Below are 18076 nucleotides of genomic sequence, written 5' to 3'. Positions count from 1 at the left end.
GTGGGGGTGGGCAGCCTGGGCAGTCCCGACCAAAGGTGGAGAGGCTCCGGGGCCCCTCTGTCAGCCCTGGGGGCTCTGTTAGTTGTGGGGTATGGATGGACAGCATCCCAAGTCCAGGTCAACCTAAGGTCTCTGCTCCCAGAACCCCAGAGCTGATGATGTAGGCAAGGCGTGGGTTCAGGAGCGGACAGTCAAGGAAGAACTCTTGAGACGTCTCGGGTGCAAAATGGTGGTTTTATTAAAGCGCAGAAGCAGGACCCGAGGGCGGGAAGGGCTGCCCCGGGGTCCCCGGAGCGCCCATCACAGACTCTCAGGCTGGGGCGGGGTGAGGGCCAGCACAGGCCTCCCAGGTGCTTTGGAAGCAAGGTCTCCGGACCTTGAGGGGGCTGCCTATTGTTGGGAGAAGTTCTTTGTTAGTCTGAGTCAGGAGACCCTTGGGGTATGTATCTGCCGTACTGGGGGGGCGGTGACACAGAGAAGTTTCCAAAGGAATTTTTATTTTTTTAATTTTTATTTATTTATATTTTTTTTCCAAAGGAATTTTTATATGTTCAAGTAGACTCCCAGGGGCCTGGGGTCGGGCTGGAATTGCCGGCGGCCCTCGCAGGGTGCTACCACCGAGGCAGCTGAGCTCCGAGGGGAAGGTCCCTGCCTGTTTTGGGGACGAGTCAGTGCGCTGGAGGCGGTGAGGACATTTCATTGCTCTTCTGCCTTTGTTTCCCACATCATTCTCCCCTGAACAGCTTTGACCCTTAAATCTTTGAGCTTGCCGAGGCTGGAAGGTCTGGTCTTCTGTAACTTCCGCTCCTGCACGGGGTCGTCCGGGGGGGGGCCCATCTGTGGTCAAGGCGGGGCAGCAGGGCCCACACCTGTACGAGTGGCGAGAGGCCGGGGAGACCACATGTGTGGTCCAAAGGAACCTGCGTTGACTGGAAGTCCTGGCAGCAAAAGGCGTCTCCAGGGGGTGGGACCTGCGAGAAGACAGCAAAACGTGAGGAGAATAACAAAAAGGAAAACCCAAGTAAGCATCCTCTGGTAGTTGCCAAAAATCCTCTTCCAGTCCAGGACTTTAACCAGTGAAGGAAAGAGAGGGGTCTTCTTTTTTTTTTTTTTTTTTTAATTTTTATTTATTTATGATAGTCACAGAGAGAGAGAGAGAGAGGCAGAGACATAGGCAGAGGGAGGAGCAGGCTCCATGCACCGGGAGCCTGATGTGGGATTCGATCCCGGGTCTCCAGGATCGTGCCCTGGGCCAAAGGCAGGCGCCAAACCGCTGCGCCACCCAGGGATCGAGAGGGGTCTTCTAAAGCGCCGGGTGAGCATTCATGCCAGCTGGAAACCCAGAGATGACTTTGCGGAAGCCTGGGGCGTGGCCACAGCATGGCATGCGGAGACGGAGAGGACAGAGAGGACCGAGAGGACGGAGAGCATGGAGAGCATGCAGAGGACGGAGAGGACGGAGAGGATGGAGAGCATGGAGAGCATGCAGAGGACGGAGAGGATGGAGAGCGTAGAGAGTGGGGAGAGGACTGAGAGGATGGACAGCGCAGAGAGGACGGAGAGCGCGGAGAGCATGGAGAACACGCAGAGAACGGAGAGCACAGAGAGTGCAGAGAGCACGGAGAGGACGGAGAGGATGGAGAGGATGGAGAGCGCGGAGAGTGGGGAGAGGACTGAGAGGATGGACAGTGCAGAGAGGACAGAGAGGACGGAGAGCGCGGAGAGCGCGGAGAGGACAGAGAGCATGGAGAGCACGGAGAGCACCCGAGCCCGAGCCCGGTAGCCGGCCCGGCCCCAGGGCCTTCCTGGCTGGCAACCCGCTTCGCGCCTTTGTGTTACTGCAGCACCTCGGAGAGAACTGCTCTTCGGGGGTCACTTTGGGCTTTGACTGGACCCTTCAGAGCGGCCACGTGCCAGACCACATCCCCCAAAGAGGGAGCAGAGGTGGGTGCGGGTGGTCGCGGCCGGAGACGCACAACGTGCCCACCCTTGTTTTACGTTTGGAAGGTTGGCTGGGCAGGCAGTGGCTTAGTGCCGAGTCCGTGTGCAGCCAAGAAGCTGGGTCCCACGGCCGCTCCAGCCCGGGGGGCCGTGGACGTGGTGACAGCCTCGCAGCCCCGGTCCTGTCAGCAGCCAGTTGTGGGATTCCGGGCGTCCTGGGCCCGTAGCCGGCGTGTCCCGGGCCACCTGGCCTTGGAGGGCCCACTTGTGCATGTGTGGGTGACAGCGCGAAAGCTTAGTGAAAGGCGGTCGCCCTGTGCTTGGCAGAAGTCCCTACTTGCAGGGGACTTCTAGCATAAATACGACTGAGGAATAAAAGCATCCAGAAGCCCTCTTTGTTCGAGGTCCAGCCTGGACTGTATCCTAGTTAGGAGGAATCGTCCAAGGCAATCATAAAGAGAGTGGGGTCCTCCCTGTCTCTACAAGCCCCATGGGGGGGTATGCTCCGGCTTTGGAGGAGGGCCGCTGTCATCCCAGCCATGCAGGGTCGGTCGGGGTGCTAGCCGGGTTACACCACTGTTGGGGAATCAATCCCATTTTCCAGCTGTTTCACCACATGCCCATGGGGTCTTGGTATCACCCCCACAGGGTAACAAGCAAGACTGTACGTGAGCTGCTGTGGTCATTTCTCTGCAGTTTACCTCCAGTTTTCTGCTCAGGCAAACAACATTCAAAGACAATCAGAACTGGAATTTAGGGCAGCCCGGGAGGGGGGTGCTCAGCGATTGAGCATCTGCCTTGGGCTCGGGGCGTGATCCTGGAGACCCGAGATCGAGTCCTGCATCGGGCTCCCTGCATGGAGCCTGCTTCTCCTTCTGCCTGTGTTTCTGTGTCTGTCATGAATAAATAAATAAAATCTTGAAAGAAAGAAAGAAAGAAAAAGAAAGAAAGAAAGAAAGAAAGAAAGAAAGAAAGAAAGAAAGAAAGAAAGAAAGAAAGAAAGAAAGAAAGAAATGGAATTTAACATCTGTGAAGGTGGGTTATTGAAAACAATTTTCTCACAAAAATCACCCTTATTTCAGAGATAGCCAAATCAAGACTAATTTGTTTGTAAAATAAGTTCAATTGTTAGCAAACTTGGCCTATTATTTATATAAGCCCCATAACAACGGTGATGGGCCATATAGATCTCGTAAAACGTACTTTGCTGGAAACTTGTATAAGGACTCTCTAGATTGAACTCTGAGTAGCCTCTCCGGGCTAGAAGCCAAGCCAAGTGCTTACCATCAGACTTGCCTGTAATACCTGTGGATTTGGGGGAGTTCCTTTTCACGAGGTCCCCAAAGCGTCCTGAGTTTCCTGCACCTGCCAAGAAGTGACAGTCTTTACTCACTGGTGAGGCTGCTGGGAACTCTAACCAGGCATCGGGCCAGCAGTTCCAAGGGGCTTTGTGGCGGCAGGTTTCATAAGTCAGCCTTAGTCCTTACAGCTGTTAGGTCATATCTGAGTTTCATAAATCCAACCTTATTTCCTCAAAGCTGTTACGTCATATCTGAGTTTCATAAATCCAACCTTAGTTCTTCAAAGCTGTTTGGCCATATCCGAGTTTCATAAATCCAACCTTAGTTCCTCAAAGGTGTTTGGTCATATCTGAGTTTCACAAATTCAACCTTAGTCCTTAGAGCGGTTTGGTCATACCTGAATCTATGCATGTCCCTCAAATACGACTTTCCACTCAAAGTCTTTCCACTCAAAGACTTTTACTCAAAGTCTTGGTAAAATAACCAATGTTTCCAGTGATGTCCTGTCACAAGGAGAACAGATTCTTACTAAACTTATGCAAATGACCATGGTTGCCATGGAAGAAAGAATACTCTTGGACACCTCTTGAATTTCAGAGGGTCCAGGTACGGAGAATAGTGAAATGTGTCAGTTTGTTCACAAATGCATATTTTATCATGTTTCTGTAAAGTCATAGATATCGTAAGAGTAATTTCCTTAATCTGGGAAAGCAAACAGAGCAATGTGTCAGGTAAGAGTCATAAAAACTATAATCAATAATCATCTTCTTCAGTTCATTGAGTCCCATGTTACTAATTCTTGTTCCCTGGGGATCCCGGGTGGCTCAGTGGTTTGGCGCCTGCCTTCGGCCTAGGGCATGATCCCGAGGTCCTGCGATCGAGTCCCACATCGGGCTCCCCGCATGGAGCCTGCTTCTCCCTCCTCCTGTGTCTCTGCCTCTCTCATGAATAAATGAATAAAATCTTTAAAAAAGCCCATCTAATTCTTGTTCCCTTTGAATGCAGCTTTGTAGCTAGTTCTGGAAATTCATACCCATTTGAGCTTTATAACCTAAAGATATCAAATACCTTTATTTGTCCTAAACCTCCTTCTTTACGAATCTCCTTGAAGATGAAACTTGTTTCACAAGAGAATAAGAACGACTAGAAATGACAAAAACTCAGAAAAGGACCTTCTAACAGTGTGACACGAGCGCTCATTATGATGTAATTGACAAGTAAATTCAGTTATTTCTGTGACACATAACACTTCAATAATCAGAATATCCAGTGGTGACATTATACCAGAACACGACATACCATATAAACAAGACTAATGAGTCAAAGAGGCTTTGTTTACAATTTAAATATCAAGGAAGTCTGGTAGAACGTTAGAAAGTTCTACAGCACATGCCTAAGTAGGATTACGGATCATTAAAGACCTGCTAAAGACACAATGTAGAAACCGGTTTTCCTGGACAAAGGAAAGAGAAAGCAATTTTGTTTATATTTTCTTATCAAGAGCAGACCAACAATCCAAGAAAAGTTTGTCATTTAACAGAGAGAAAACACACTTTCAATTTTATAGCAGTGTACTTTTATTTTTTTTAAAGATTTTATTTATTTATCCATGAGACACACACACAGAGAAGCAGAGACCCAGGCAGAGGGAGAAGCAGACTCCATGCGGGGGAGCCCTGGAAGGCAGACCCTCCACCACTGAGTCCCTGGGGGTCCCCCTAATGGTGTACTTTTAAAATCCACTCCATCCTGACCATGCATAGAATTGCTTTCCAAAGATTTCCCTTCACAAACTTTCTACCACTTTCTTTTTCCTTCAACAAAAATGTATTCCCATTTCTTAGGTCTTTCTTACACATACTGAGATAGTTCCCTTTTTCCCATCAGTCTTCATTATATTTATATATATATATATATATATATTTTTTTAAAGATTCATTCATTTATTTTTATTTATGATAGACACACAGAGAGAGAGAAAGAGGCAGAAACACAGGAGGAGGGAGAAGCAGGCTCCATGCACTGGGAGCCCGACGTGGGACTCGATCCCGGGACTCCAGGATCGCACCCTGGGCCAAAGGCAGGTGCCAAACCGCTGAGCCACCCAGGGATCCCCCAGTCTTCATTATATTTAGCAGGATTTTAACTCTTAGAAACCTTAGTCTCCAGTGAGAACTAACTAGTAGTAACCACTGGTGAACTGTCACACCAGAATTCTTTGGACGGCATATTTATGAATCTATTTAGCACAAAGCACGTTTTCCGACAGACCCAAATATCCTTAGTTTCTTTGCAGTAAGAAGTCAAAGGTGCAAACCTATGTTCAGTGGCACTTTATCTTATTTGGAAAAGTCCTAGACGTCCAATGAATTCAATCCCAATTTGTCATCGGAGTAAGATTTTAAAGTTTCAGGTCACCAAAGACTTTGAAAGCTATTTTAACAATTACCCGTGAAAAACTGAGGCAGACAAAATTAACCATCCTTTTTTTTTTTTTTAAAGGTTTTTATTTATTCATAGAGACACAGAGAGAAAGGCACAGACACACACAGGCAGAGGGAGAAGCAAGCTCCATGCAGAGAGCCCAATGTGGGACTCGATCCTCGGTCTCCAGGATCACACCCTGGGCTGCAGGCGGCGCTAAACCGCTGCGCCACTGGGGCTGCCCCTTAACCATCCTTTTAAGTCATCTTTTTGCTAACAAATTGCAACAGAGGTCATGAGGTTATTTGACCTTCAGCAAATCTTGGTAGAATAATAACGAAGGATTGCCCGAAGAAAGGCAGGCAGGGACACGGGGCTCTGTCCCAAGTGCAAAACTACCTTTAAATGGGAAAAATGGGAAAAGACCCCATCCTGTTATTCTAGGCTTTACTCAGGGAGGACCTACAATTGTATGTAAGATTTGTATGATAGAAAGGAAGGGTGTCCTTACCCAGGCCAGGGGTGCGGGGCAGCTCGACAGCCAGTGAGATTTGTAAACAAAGAGCTTGAGCTGGTGGCCTGTGGCTGGCAGGCATGCCTTAGGGCGGCGGCCCTCTGGATCCCCGAGGCTGGGAACACCACCCTGGAAGGAGCCTCCCACCCTTTCCCACATGAATAACTACCCAATATGATAGATGAGCAGTGGATGGAAAACCTGATTGTGTGGCAGGTGTAGGGAGGGTTCATCATATTAAAACAGCCCACTTAGAATTCCATCAATTTGTTCCTCACTGTCAATTTTTTCCTTGGACCCTGGCAGGGAAATCGAGTGGGCGGTGTTAAGTCCAGGGGGTGCTCTTAGCTCCTTCACAGCGAGGGGTGGGGGAGGAGCCACAGAGCACTGCAGAGGAGGCCCCAGGATGGTCTAGGAACCAGTTATGCAGGCCTTGCCTGGGTGGTGCAGAGGCAGGAGGTGGAGGGGGCTGGGGTGGGGGCCAAAGCGGTGAGGTACCACCAGAAGGCAGAGAAAAAGGGTTCTTGGTTCTAAACCTCCTTGGCAAAAATAAACAAACAAACAAACAAACAAACAAACAAACAAACCTCCTTGGCTCAGACAGATGGACAGATACCAGCTTGATTTTTTTCCACAAGAGTGAAAATATGCAGTCCATGTCCCGGGGCTAGAGAAGACAGGAACCTTCCCTGAAACAAAGGAACTTTCCGCAGCTGTTTGGGATTATTCCTTAAAGTTCCCGCGGCACCCAACCCAATCAGTTGGCTCTGATTATAGCCATTCAGCCCCCACATCTATTATTAGGAGTAACAGCGAGAGTGTCGAGTGTCAGGGTCCCCTCCGTCAGGGATGGCCTGTGTTTCCTCCAATAACCTGGATTCTATCAGGAGGAGGCCCATTTAGTTAATTATCATCCTTTCTGTCAGGAAGGAGTTTACTGGCCTGGTTACTGACCAGACACGTTCTGCAAGAGGCCTCTTAGGCCCAGGTCCTAATTTAGAGTCCCCGAAGGCCTGGATGGACCTACGGTACCTCCATCTATTTGCCCTGCTTCCTGCTCCAGAGATGTAACTGGCAGTTCCCCCTGAGGCCAGGTAGTGTTGCAGGAGCTCAGTCATTTCCTAGATTTTGCAAGTTGAATTGTTTCCTGTGGGTTAAAAGGCATCCCAAGGGGGAGTCCTTGGGAACTGAAGGAGAGGGAGAAGGTCCTTCACCAAGAAAATCCCAACCCAACACCCCAGGACTCCTGGGTAGTGTCCCAGGGGGGATATGTTTCTGGTGTCAAAGCAGCTCCAGGGGTCCCTGAAAAAAATCGCTATGGTCACCGCAGCTGTTGAAGGCCCTGGAGGAGGGATGCTACAGTCCCCCCATCCCCCGCTTCCCCATCGCATTCTATTATTTTTTAAAGATTCATGAGAGACACATACACAGAGAGAGACAGACAGAGACACAGGCAGAGGGAGAAGCAGGCTCCATGCAGGATGCCGGATGCGGGACTCGATCCTGGGACTCCAGGCAGGTGCTAAACCTGAGCCACCCAGGCGTCCCTCCCCATCGCATTCTAGACCGCAAATGGGCACTGGCGTATAGACCAGGATACTTTGCCTTGTCCTGCCTTGCCGCACCGTGAAGAACCGACTGTTTTCAACCCTTGGAAAACACTAGAAAAGTTTTACAGAGGGGGATTACCCAATTTTGTAGTTTAAGTAGTTAGAGGACATTGACAGAAACCAGTGAAGACAGCAATTCATCCTGCTCTAAGCCACATTGCCACACGTGTGGTCCTTAGGGCCAACCTCCTAGCAAACGGTCCTGCGTTGGGTTTTGATTCCATCGGGCACTGGTTTTGGCCGGCTCCCAGTGGAGGCCCCACCACCAGAAGCGGCTGGACCAGGGATGGAGGGGATCACCTTAGAATAACTGGAGGGAAGCTCACACAGGTGGCTTAGATCACCAGATGAGTCACCTGGTGACTCAGATGGCTATCCCGTGCCCAAGACAGACAACTTGGTACAAGGACAGGATACAGAGAGGGCATTGAGTTTCTGGACTTTACTACCATCCAGGCCACGGTACTAACTTCCAGCCCAAAGGCAGGCTTTCTGCATCCCACGGATTAGCCCCGGGGTTGGGGGATTGCAGCCTGAACAACTAGCAGGAAAGTGTTCCAGTAAGACCACACTCCTTCAGAAGCCTCTGCAATGAGCGTGAAGGAAGAGGAGAGAAAGTTCTCACCAAGTTTGTACCGCAGCTCAGAGTCCAGATGGAGAGATTCAAAACCCCACTTTGGGCACCAAGGGATGTAGTTTTGGAATGTTGCTGAGGTCCAGAGCCCACGGCCCAAGAAAGAATTCTTGAGACATCTTGGTGTAAAAAGGTGGTCTTATTAAGGTAGGGGGACAGGACCCGAGGGCGGGAAGGGCGGCCCCGGGGTCCCCGGAGTGCCCATCACGGACTCTCAGGCTGGGGTAGGGTGAGGGCCAGCACAGGCCTCCCAGGTGCTTTGGAAGCAAGGTGTCCAGGGCCCTGAGGGGGCTGCCTGTTGTTGGGAGAAGCTCTGTTGGCCTGAGTCAGGAGACCCTTGGGGTGTGTATCCGTGGGCCGAGTGCCTAACCCTAACCCTAAACCTAACCCTAACCCTAACCCTAACCCCCAACCCCTAACCCTAACCCTAACCCCTAACCCTAACCCTAACCCCTAACCCTAACCAACCCGTATCTTGGGGTTTAGAGATAGAGGAAGTTTCCAAAGGAATTTTTGGGGATCCCTGGGGGGCTCAGTGGTTGACAGCCTGCCTTCGGCCCAGGGCATGATCCTGGGGTCCTGGGATCGAGTCCCACTTCGGGCTCCCTGCAGGGAGCCTGCTTCTCCCTCTGCCTGTGTCTCTGCCTCCGTGTGTGTGTCTCTCATGAATAATTTTTTAAAAATTAAAAAACAAAAGAATTTTTATACATTCAAGTAGACTCACAGGGTCCTGGGGGTCGGGCTGCATAGCCTGTTGCCCTCAGCACAGTGCTAACACCGAGGCAGCTAAGCTCTAGGGGAACAGGGAACATCACTCGGTCCGTTTCCAGGACGCGTCTGCCAATGGGCTGTAAGTAGCAAAGAGATTTTTTTAAAAAGATTTTATTTATTCATGAGAGACACATGGAGAGAGGCAGAGACGCCCCTGAGCCACCCAGGCATCCCAATAGCAAAGAGATTTAGTTTTTCTTTTGCTTTTGTCTCCCTCATCAGCTGAGGCCCATCAGCTACTTCCAGTTGGCCCCCCTGAACCCAGGCCAGCCAGGGCAGGCTGCTGGGTCATTGGGTTTCCAGGGTCCAGCTCTGCTCTACTCCCCAAGAACTCTCGGAGGAGAGGGTCAGTTTATCCTCTGCCTGGGGACAGGGTCAAAGGGGTGCCGGGCAGCCTGAGTCCCTCCCGGCCATGAGCCTCGGGCCCGGCTCAGCCAAATTCCCGGCGGAGAACAGATGGCACATCCCAGTCAGAAACGTGGGAAGAGAGGGGCCTGAGGTGCTCTTCGGAGAGGGGTGGGCAGGCTCAGGGAAGCCACACAGGGTCCCCCCAGGGCGAGAGGGTAGCATTTTAGGAGAAGTGACCAGCCGGTCCCAGGAGAGCCTGCAGGAGGCAGCTCAAGGGATCCTGTGGAGGCCGAGAAAATTGAGGCCATTCCACTCTAAGTTCAGCGTTAGCACAGGTCCAACCATCCCAGGCCCCTGGGAATTAGGGCTGAGATTTACCTTACTTCAGTTACAGGAAGAAAACAGCTTACAGCTTAACGCCCTAGAAAGCCCCATATTAGAATAAAAACAGAGCCCAAACCGGTGGCAGGAAGCCACCGTATTAGAATGAGAACAGAGCTCAATGCCCTTGAAGGCCCCATATCAAAATGTAAACAGAACTTGAGGAATTGCTCCGCCCCTCCTGGAGGTCCCCGAGACCAGCCCTTAAAACTCTGCTGAAACCCCAAGCTCGAGCTTGTAAATAAACCCTCGTGTTTGCATCGGTGTCTTGCATCGGTGTCGGCTCCTCGGTGGTTTCTCGGATTCGCGATCTTGGGCGCAACAATCGACACCCACCTGGGCTCCTGGTGGTCACCCCCAACGTGAGAACCCTTGGTGGGTGTAGGGGTCAAGCAGGCTGCAGTGAGGGGGTGTCCACAGCCACCCGCAAGCTTGCCGGCACTCCCCAGCCCCTCTTGGGTGCCTCCCCCGTCCCCCTGAATCCGTTTCTTCTGCCTTTTCCTGAGAGGCTCCCATCTTCCCATCTCACCCCCTCCCAACGAGCGCAGCTAAGGGGCCTCCAGAAAAACAGAACAAGGTGAAAACCTGGGGCCCCTCCCCTGAGGAAGACAGGGTTCTCGGCCCTTTCCAACGAGCGCCCGTGGGGACACTAGGCAGGCTCTGTCCACAGGAGACATCCTCACAGGCTGAGCACAGCAGAGCAGCCCCCCCGACAGCCGGCCTGCCCCCAAGGCCCCTCTGCCCCAGCGTCCGGGGCTGCGGGGTGACAGCCCGGGGGCGGGGGAGGGGGGGTGCAGCTCTCTGTGGGCCTGAGTCCTGCCCGCAGCTGCCTTGTTGGCCCTAGATCTTCCGTTCATCTGTGTTCTGCTCACTTATCAGCTCTCCTCCATCCCACCCGGGTCGCCGCCTGCTGGCGAGCAGGAGCAGGGCAATGTGGCCTGATGCCAAGGGCTGGGGAGGAGGAGGCGCCACGCCCGCCACGCCTGGCCTGCGCCTCGGGCACCACGGGAGGAGCACCTGGAGGAGTGCCCTGCCAGGACCCCAGACCTGGGGCGGGATGGCTAACCCCCTCCCCGGCCCGTGGGACCCCGGCAGACCCAGCAGCCTGGGAGGCACAGGCCAGGGGCAGGGGCCCCCCACGCCCACTCCCTCCCCAGAGGGAGACCCCCTCCGCGGGTGGAGGCCGGGAGACCTGGGCCAGGGCGCAGAGCTGACTTTGGCCACTGAGAAAGGCAGCGGCACCCGGGCACCTGGCGCTGAGACCTGGGAGTCCGGGGTCCTGACCTAGGGTGCCTGGCCCCTCAGCAGCCTGGGCAGGGGCCAGGGCGGAGCCAGAGTCTGGGGGCTAAGGCCCCTTCCGCCCGCCCCGCCAGGCCCCTTCCACCCGCCCCACCGCCCGCCCAGCCGCACCTGTGCTCGCCCAAGCTGCAGGAAATGGAAACTCAGGGCCCTGGGCTCCTCCTCCTCCCCCTCCACCCCCCCTCTCCAGCTCCACCCAGCCTCCCTCTGCCCCCGGGGGCAGCCTGCACCCTCCCCTGGCCTCCCTGGAGGCAGACGCTCAACCACTGAGCCACCCAGGTGCCCTCTTCTTATTTAAAAAATTATTTATTTGGGGACAGCCTGGGTGGTTCAGTGGTTGAGCGTCTGCCTCCGGCCCAGGGCGAGATCCTGGAGACCTGGGATCCAGTCCCACGTTGGGCTCCCTGCAGGGAGCCTGTTTCCCCTCTGCCTGGGTCTCTGCCTCTCTCTCTCTGGGTCTCATGAATAAATAAATAAAATCTTTAAAAAAATATTTATTTTTTAAGTGATCTTTGCACCCAACATGGGGCTCGAACTTACAACTCTGAGATCAAGAGTCCCATGCTCCACTGACCGATCCAGCTGAGTGCCCCTTCTTTTGTTTTAATGCTGGTCTGACCCACTCGGGTGAATCACATGCTTACTGCTCACCGAGTCTCAATGAGGCTGCTGTGATATGTTTCTGGATCCTTCCACAAGGCACTGGTTGGGCCTGGGTCTCCTTCTTCTGTTGCACTATTGGAGACCAATAGAGCCTCCCTTGGGCTCAATCACTGCATTGTCACCTGGTTATGTGTGTTGGCTGGCTGTCCCCCTCTCGTGGCTGTGACGGTAAGGACCCCACATTTCCGTGCTTCAGTGCCCACGTCTGACCTGGACATCCCTGGACATGGGCCGGGACCCTGAGCCCCACACTGATCACCGTCCCATCCTGCTGGCCAATGCTCCTTGGGACTCTGGACATGGGCACGTAGAGCCTCAGGCCAGCCGGGGTGTGCGAGGCAGAGAAGAGGAACCGCACTTTGCACAGGCTCCGTCTCCGGTCTCTGCCATTTTCCTGCTTGGTCCCGGGGACTCGGGCTCCGGAGCTCCCTGTGCCTCTGAGTCAACCAAAGAAGCTCCTTTTCCGCTCCAGTGGGGAGGCAAGAAAATTAACCACTGTGAGTTCCTCCTAAGCTCCTAAACAGCTGGTAACATCTGAAAGAACAGGATCCCAAACATGTTCAGGGCATTAGCTTCCAATAACCTGGGCCAACGCTGGCGTCAACATCCCCACCTTCCATGAATCACCGACAAACATCCATTGTTCACCTGATTCTTGCCTTCGATGGGACTCTACCTGAGGTTTTTTTTTTTTTTTTTTTTTTTTTTAAGACTTTTTATTTACTCCTTTGAGAGAGAGAGAGAGCAGGAGGGGCAGAGGGAGAGGGAGAAGCAGGCTCCCTGAGGATCAGGGTGCCCCATGCAGAACTCGATCTCAGGACTCTGGGATCATGACCTGAGCCGAAGGCAGAAACTCAACCCTCCGAACCACACCGGGTGCCCCACTATCCTGGATTCCTGAAGCAACAGTACGCCAGACTTCTATCCAATAGGACTCCTAACCCCAAGTGACGGGGAGTCAATCAGACCCTCCACCTGCTATACTCGGTCACTTACACTATTCTGGCTCGTTTTTCTATCCTGCACGAAGCCATCCATGGCCCCTCTTGGCTGGTCCTTAGGGCCATCCCTGCCCTGTGCCCACTTCCCCTCTGCAAGCCACATGGTGTCCATGGTGACCAAGGAGGCGGTCTGCAGGGGCTGCTGCCGGGGAAGGCTCTGTGTCCACAGCCCCGGGCTGTGGGGCTGCCAGAAGAGGAGCCGTGAATGAGGGCCCTACCACGCCTGCAGACCGCCTCCTTGGTCACCATGGACACCATGTGGCTTGCAGAGGGGAAGTGGGCACAGGGCAGGGATGGCCCCCTCCTCTCCAGCCAGGGTCAAAGGCCCTCTCCAGGGGAAATCCCACTTGCTCCTGCCTCAGGCCCAGGGGGCAGGTGTCTCGCTCACCCATTCACTGGGCCCCGGCCTGTCCAGTCAGGCTTTCCTATATCCCCTCAGCTTTCCAGGCCCTGGCATCCCATTCTCGGGTCCCAGAGCCCACCCCACGTGTGCTCCAGCAGGCCCTCGACCTTCTCCCCAGTCTAAACCCATTCCTCTCCCTGCAGGGTGCTGCCTTCCCCCCAGAAGCAGACTGACCTCCCTCTCTGCTTCCTGTCCTGTCCTGCCCTGCCCCCTGTGGCCTGTGGCAGGAGCAAGTGGGGCTTGCTCCTTGGGCTCCTGTGAGGCAGGAGCAAGCCTGGCACAGGAAACGGGGTGGGAGTTTCCTTCTAGCCTCAGGGGGCCCCCCTCCCCCGTGTGGGCCTCAGCAGAGTCCCCCCAACATTAGGCCCCTGCTGGGAGGGGGCTCCCCCACGAGCAGCCACAGGCCATCACACCCAGAGCAGGAGGGTTGGGAACATGTGTTTATTTGAGGCACCAAAGCAGCAGGCCGACTCTGATGCGGGGGAGGGGTGGGGGCGGCAGCTGGGGGGTGGCTGACTCCTGGGTCCAGCAGTCCGAACCCAGATGCAGTGGAACCCCGTCTTCCAAAAGGGGTTTGTGAGTGAGCGTGGGCCGCATGAATGCCAGGGAAGAGCAGCTTTGTTGTTGGGGCCCCGGGAGCTCAGCCGCTGCCAACGTAGGTCTCCTGACGCCCGCGCTCTGGCTCCCACACGGCCGGACACTTGCACAGGCACTTGCACAGGGGCACACAGACACCCTGTCCACACAGCTGAGCTACACCACTGCCTGCGACAGCAGCATGCCGTCCTTCTGGGACATAGTGGCCGTCAGCACGTTTCCACCCCACCTGAGGGCCAGACCTGGGGGTCCATGGCCCCTCCCGGTGTGTCCCCAGGCCTCGGCTCTGACTCGGGGACCCTCGGCCCTTCCCGGGTTCCCTGAGGAAGCTCACATCACTGCCTGAGAAGGGAGGGTGGTGGCGGGGCCGGGGGCCGGCGTGACTGTGGGGACCAGGGGCGGAAGGGCCGGGATCGAGCAGGGTGACGGGTCGCAGGAAAAGGCTTCCGTCTGGTGTTGGGGTCGGGGAGGGGCCGGCCTCCCTTCCCGAGCTGCGGGAGTGGGCGCCCCGTCAGGGCCGGAGCCGCGGCAGGGCAGACAGCAGGCTGAGCAGGAGCCCGAGGCCCAGCAGCGCAGCGCTGGCCCGCAGCCCCCGGCCCGCCGTGCTGATGTTGCACAGGAAGCTCTGGCAGCAGTAGGTGCCCACGGACGCCACGCCGAGGTTGACGCTGGGGCTGGGGCAGATCGGGGAGCAGCCCTTGTTCAGGGTGTGGCCGAAGTCCACCAGGTTCCCTGCAGGGGGCACAGGGCAGTGAGGGCAGGGCGGGCGGGCCCCGGGGGGGGGGGGCAGGCGGGTGCTCACCGGGAGGGGTGGGTGCTCACCGATGCCGGCGGATGCGGACACCGTCACACAGTAGTTGTCCGAGTCGGAGCAGACGGTCGGCTTCAGGCAGTAGAAGTTGCTGTTCTGATTCGTACATGAGAAGCACACCAGGCAGTGGGCTGCAGAACAAGGGGACACCTGTCTCAGGGCCCGGGAACCTTCAGGGGTGACCCCTCCGCCGCTCCTCCCCTTCCGGCCCCCCCTCACTTCCCAATCATCTGCAGATGTTAATGGAGCAATTATCATGCCCCAGGACTTGGCCCTGGAGGAGGAACTCCCGTGACATCCAAATGCACAGGGATAAGTGTGCCAGGGGCAGAACTGGGGCCTCCAGTGGGAGCAGGAAGGAGTGACCCGCTTTGCTGGGGGAGAGGACCTGTAGGGCCGTACAGAACAGTCACCCGGGAACAGGCCTGAAGGCCCCCGGGCACAGCTAGGGAGAAGGGAGAGAGAGAGTCCAGGAGGACAGCGGCTCACCCCACAGCCAGGGACCTCCGGGCCATCTCACCTTGCTCCGCGCCCAGAAGGGCCGCCAGCAGCACAGGGAGAAACACCTTCATTCTGGACGAGGCAGGGGCCTGGTCCGGGGTCTCACAAAGCCAGAGATGCTGGTCCTGCTTGGAGAACACTCACTGGAGGACCGCGCTGCTGCCCCGCATCCCCCTCCTCCCAGTGGGAGCCCAGCTGCCTCCGTTTCACAGCCTGCACACACAGGGCCCTCCTGCTCCACCTCTGAACCTGCCCCTCGCTGGGGGCACACTCCTCCTCGGGAGGCCCCTCCCCAAGCCTGTGGTGCCAGCTGTTGTGGCTGGATGAGGGAGCCCATTAAAGGTCTCAGGATCACACAGGGAGGGAGGCCAAGACAGTGGCCTTTCCTGGTGGTCTGAGGGGCCGGGGGGAATAGTGACCAGTGATATAAGCTGGCCAGCATCCAGAACTTTCCATGAGCCAGCTCCATTCCTGACAAGACTCAGGGGCTGGGCTGGGTGCACGAGGCACATCTAGCTGAGCACCCGCCTCCAGCAGCTTCTGTGCTGTGGAGACAAGGGGTGCTTCCCATTCTGTATGTTATTCAATGCTGACGACAGCGAGCCTATAAATATCTGCCATTCCCCCATTTTGTGCCTGAAAAAGAGGTTCGGTGAGCCTCGGCTAGGAAGATACGAGTCTATGGGGGCTGCCTGGTTCCCTACCCCAGGACCCTCTCCCGGGCAGAGACCCAGACCAGGGAGGTGAGTGCAGAAAGCACTCTGAGGTGACCAGCTGGGTTCCACCTCCCTGTTCAGGAGGCACGGTGTGGGAGGAGCAGTCTGGTGCCTTCTGCTGGGGACAGCCACGAGTGGGGGAAGGGCATCCCGGGCCGTGGAGCACGTTCCCAGACTCTGGGAAGAAGAATGCCAGGGAGAGAACAGGCTTTCCCCACCCTGGGCCTGGGCTGACCTCTTGGGGGCAGGGGCAGGAGCTGTAGATGCCCAAGAATGGTGCCCAGCCCAGGAGGAGCCTGCACACCAGATCCAGGTAGTTCAGGAAGAAAGGAGCCTCAGTTTCCTCCTCTGTAAAGTGAGGCTTGGGCATGGAGAAGCCCTGAGCGTCCTCAAGGAAGCTCTGGGATGCCCGATCACCAGTCACAGATGGTGTCGTTGTCGTCGTCCCCCCCCTCCCCCCTGCCAGGCACCCAACCAAACAGCCCCCACTGGGCTGGGCTGAGCTGAGGCACTGGATGGGTCAGGCAAAGGGAGCCCTGAGGGGACCCAGTGGGCCTGGGGACACTGCTGTTTGGGACCCAGAGGCCCACTCCTCCCCCAGGCTCCCGGGACTGATTTCTGACAAAGCCAGGCATCTGCTGACTGAGGGCCAATGGAGAGGTAGGAGCCTGGTCCTTGTCCCGGAAGATGGGAAGCAGCCAGGTGGCTCCGCAGGGGGTAGGGCGAGGGGGCCTTGGGAGGAGGGCCCCGGCACCGCCGCTTGCATAATCCTTGGCAAACAAGGACCTCTCCCGGGTAGGCTCGTCCCCAGGGCGGCCCACCAGGGCTGATTCTTCCCACCCTGCGGGCCCCTCAAGATGCCAGCTCCGTTCTGAAGTCAGCAAGGCTGCCCCTCGCCCCACGGGAGACGCGACGGGGAGCCCAGAGCTGGGTGGTGGGCCCCACGCCCGCGCGGCTCTGGGTCACCCGGCCGGGGAGCGCGCCGCTCCCGCCCGGTCCTGGGAAATACTGGGACAGGCCGGGAGGCCGGGGGTGGGGGTGAGGCTCAGCCCGGGGCCGGGCCCACCCGCCAGGCCCGAGCCTCCCCGCCCCCTCGCGTCCCCCCGCACCGCGCGCGCACCCCTCCGCCCTGCCCCGCTGCCCGCCCGCCCCCCGCCCGCGACTCACGCGGGGCGACGCGTCCACGGCCTCGCCGAGCTGCCCAAGCCTGGCGCCCGAGCGCACGACAGCCCGGGACTCCCGGCAGCCGAGGGGGCGGGGGCGGCGGGCGGAGTCGGCGCTCCGCGGGGGGGCGGGGGGCGGAGTCGGCGCCCCGGGGTTGGGGGGCGCTGGGGCGAGCTGGGGGCGGGGCGGAGTCGGAATGCCGAGACCCGGGCGGGGCTGGCGGCAGCCCCAGGGAGGTGTCGGTGCCTGTCCGGCCGGTCCTTCTCGTCCCCCCGCGGGCCTGCGCGACATCACGGGGCAGCCCGGCGGCCGTGGCGAGGTGTGGCGGCGGGGGCGGCCCTACAGAGCGAGCTGGGGGCCTCGCGTCCCTTCCGCCTAGTGGGGTGCAGTGGGAGCATCTCTGACACGTGGGCCGGGCCCTCGGCTGGGCCAGGCCGCCGCCTCTGCCCGGGGCCCTCTGTGATCCTGCAGGTCCTGGTCCGGGGTCTGAGCCGTTGGACCCCCTGTGCGGGGGGGGGGGGGGGGGGGGAGGGGGGGAGGGGTGTCGCAGGGGCAGGGGTCGTGGCCTCGGGGGATCCCCAGCGGGAGGTCCACCTTTGCTGGTTCTGGACCCCTTTTTACTCTGGGGTCCCTGTTACGTGGCTGCCCCACCTGGCCCAGTGCCTTGGCAGGATGCTCCCAGGCCCCCAGCTCAGGGCAGCCAGGGGATCCTTCCCAGAGCCAGGGGGTTGGGCACCTCCCAGGGCAGAGTCTGGAGGCCTCACAATAAAGCCAGCGTCCCCAGTCTGGAGGCAAGCCTTCCGGCCTCTCCCCAGTAGCCCTGCCTGGACCCGCCCCACCCGCCGTGGGCAGAGAGGCCGCCCTGGGCTGTGGGCAGAGGGGAGGCCAGCGGCGCCCCATGCCCTGCATCCTGCTTCTCATTGGTCAGGACCGGAGAGCAAAATGGAGAGCAATGCAGCCTCGGAGCTGGAGGGGGAGCTGGAGGGGGAGCTGGAGG

At 57.0% G+C, this 18076-nt stretch overlaps 1 protein-coding gene and 1 long non-coding RNA gene across 3 annotated transcripts; both read right to left on the bottom strand.

Annotated features, from left to right (window-relative positions):
- Positions 1-492: 492 nt before the first annotated feature.
- LOC140603939 (uncharacterized) lies at positions 493-4259 on the bottom strand. The gene is made up of 2 exons (XR_012006942.1): positions 3226-4259; positions 493-971 (listed from the first exon to the last, which is right to left on the bottom strand). It is a non-coding gene; the product is annotated as an uncharacterized lncRNA (long non-coding RNA).
- A 9458-nt stretch (positions 4260-13717) lies between these two features.
- On the bottom strand, positions 13718-17235 carry LY6E (lymphocyte antigen 6 family member E). Of its 2 annotated transcripts, none has more exons than XM_072774760.1 (4): positions 17083-17235; positions 15219-15324; positions 14710-14829; positions 13718-14619 (listed from the first exon to the last, which is right to left on the bottom strand). In XM_072774760.1, exons 2-4 carry the CDS (start codon positions 15268-15270, stop codon positions 14399-14401), a joined length of 393 nt encoding a protein of 130 aa, XP_072630861.1. In that variant the 5' UTR covers positions 15271-15324; positions 17083-17235; the 3' UTR covers positions 13718-14398. The 2 variants fall into 2 exon arrangements, with proteins under 2 accessions (XP_072630861.1, XP_072630862.1); XM_072774761.1 differs by having other exon boundaries at positions 15219-15412; positions 17083-17176.
- Positions 17236-18076: the final 841 nt, after the last annotated feature.

The sequence above is a fragment of the Canis lupus genome, chromosome 14, assembly GCF_048164855.1.
Source record: "Canis lupus baileyi chromosome 14, mCanLup2.hap1, whole genome shotgun sequence".
Lineage (NCBI taxonomy): Eukaryota > Metazoa > Chordata > Mammalia > Carnivora > Canidae > Canis > Canis lupus.
The sequence above is the reverse complement of the archived record's forward strand: the minus strand, read 5'-3'. Positions and strand labels throughout refer to the sequence as shown.

What these genes read in the sequence shown, in the direction of transcription:
- LY6E (XM_072774760.1), bottom strand. Translation starts at nt 15,270, where the DNA reads ATGAAGGTGTTTCTCCCTGTGCTGCTGGCGGCCCTTCTGGGCGCGGAG. An exon ending in CCTTCTGGGCGCGGAGCAAG is followed by an intron (nt 14,830 to 15,218) that starts GTGAGATGGCCC and finishes CTTGTTCTGCAG; the next exon opens with CCCACTGCCTGGTGTGCTTC. An exon ending in GTCCGCATCCGCCGGCATCG is followed by an intron (nt 14,620 to 14,709) that starts GTGAGCACCCAC and finishes TGCCCCCTGCAG; the next exon opens with GGAACCTGGTGGACTTCGGC.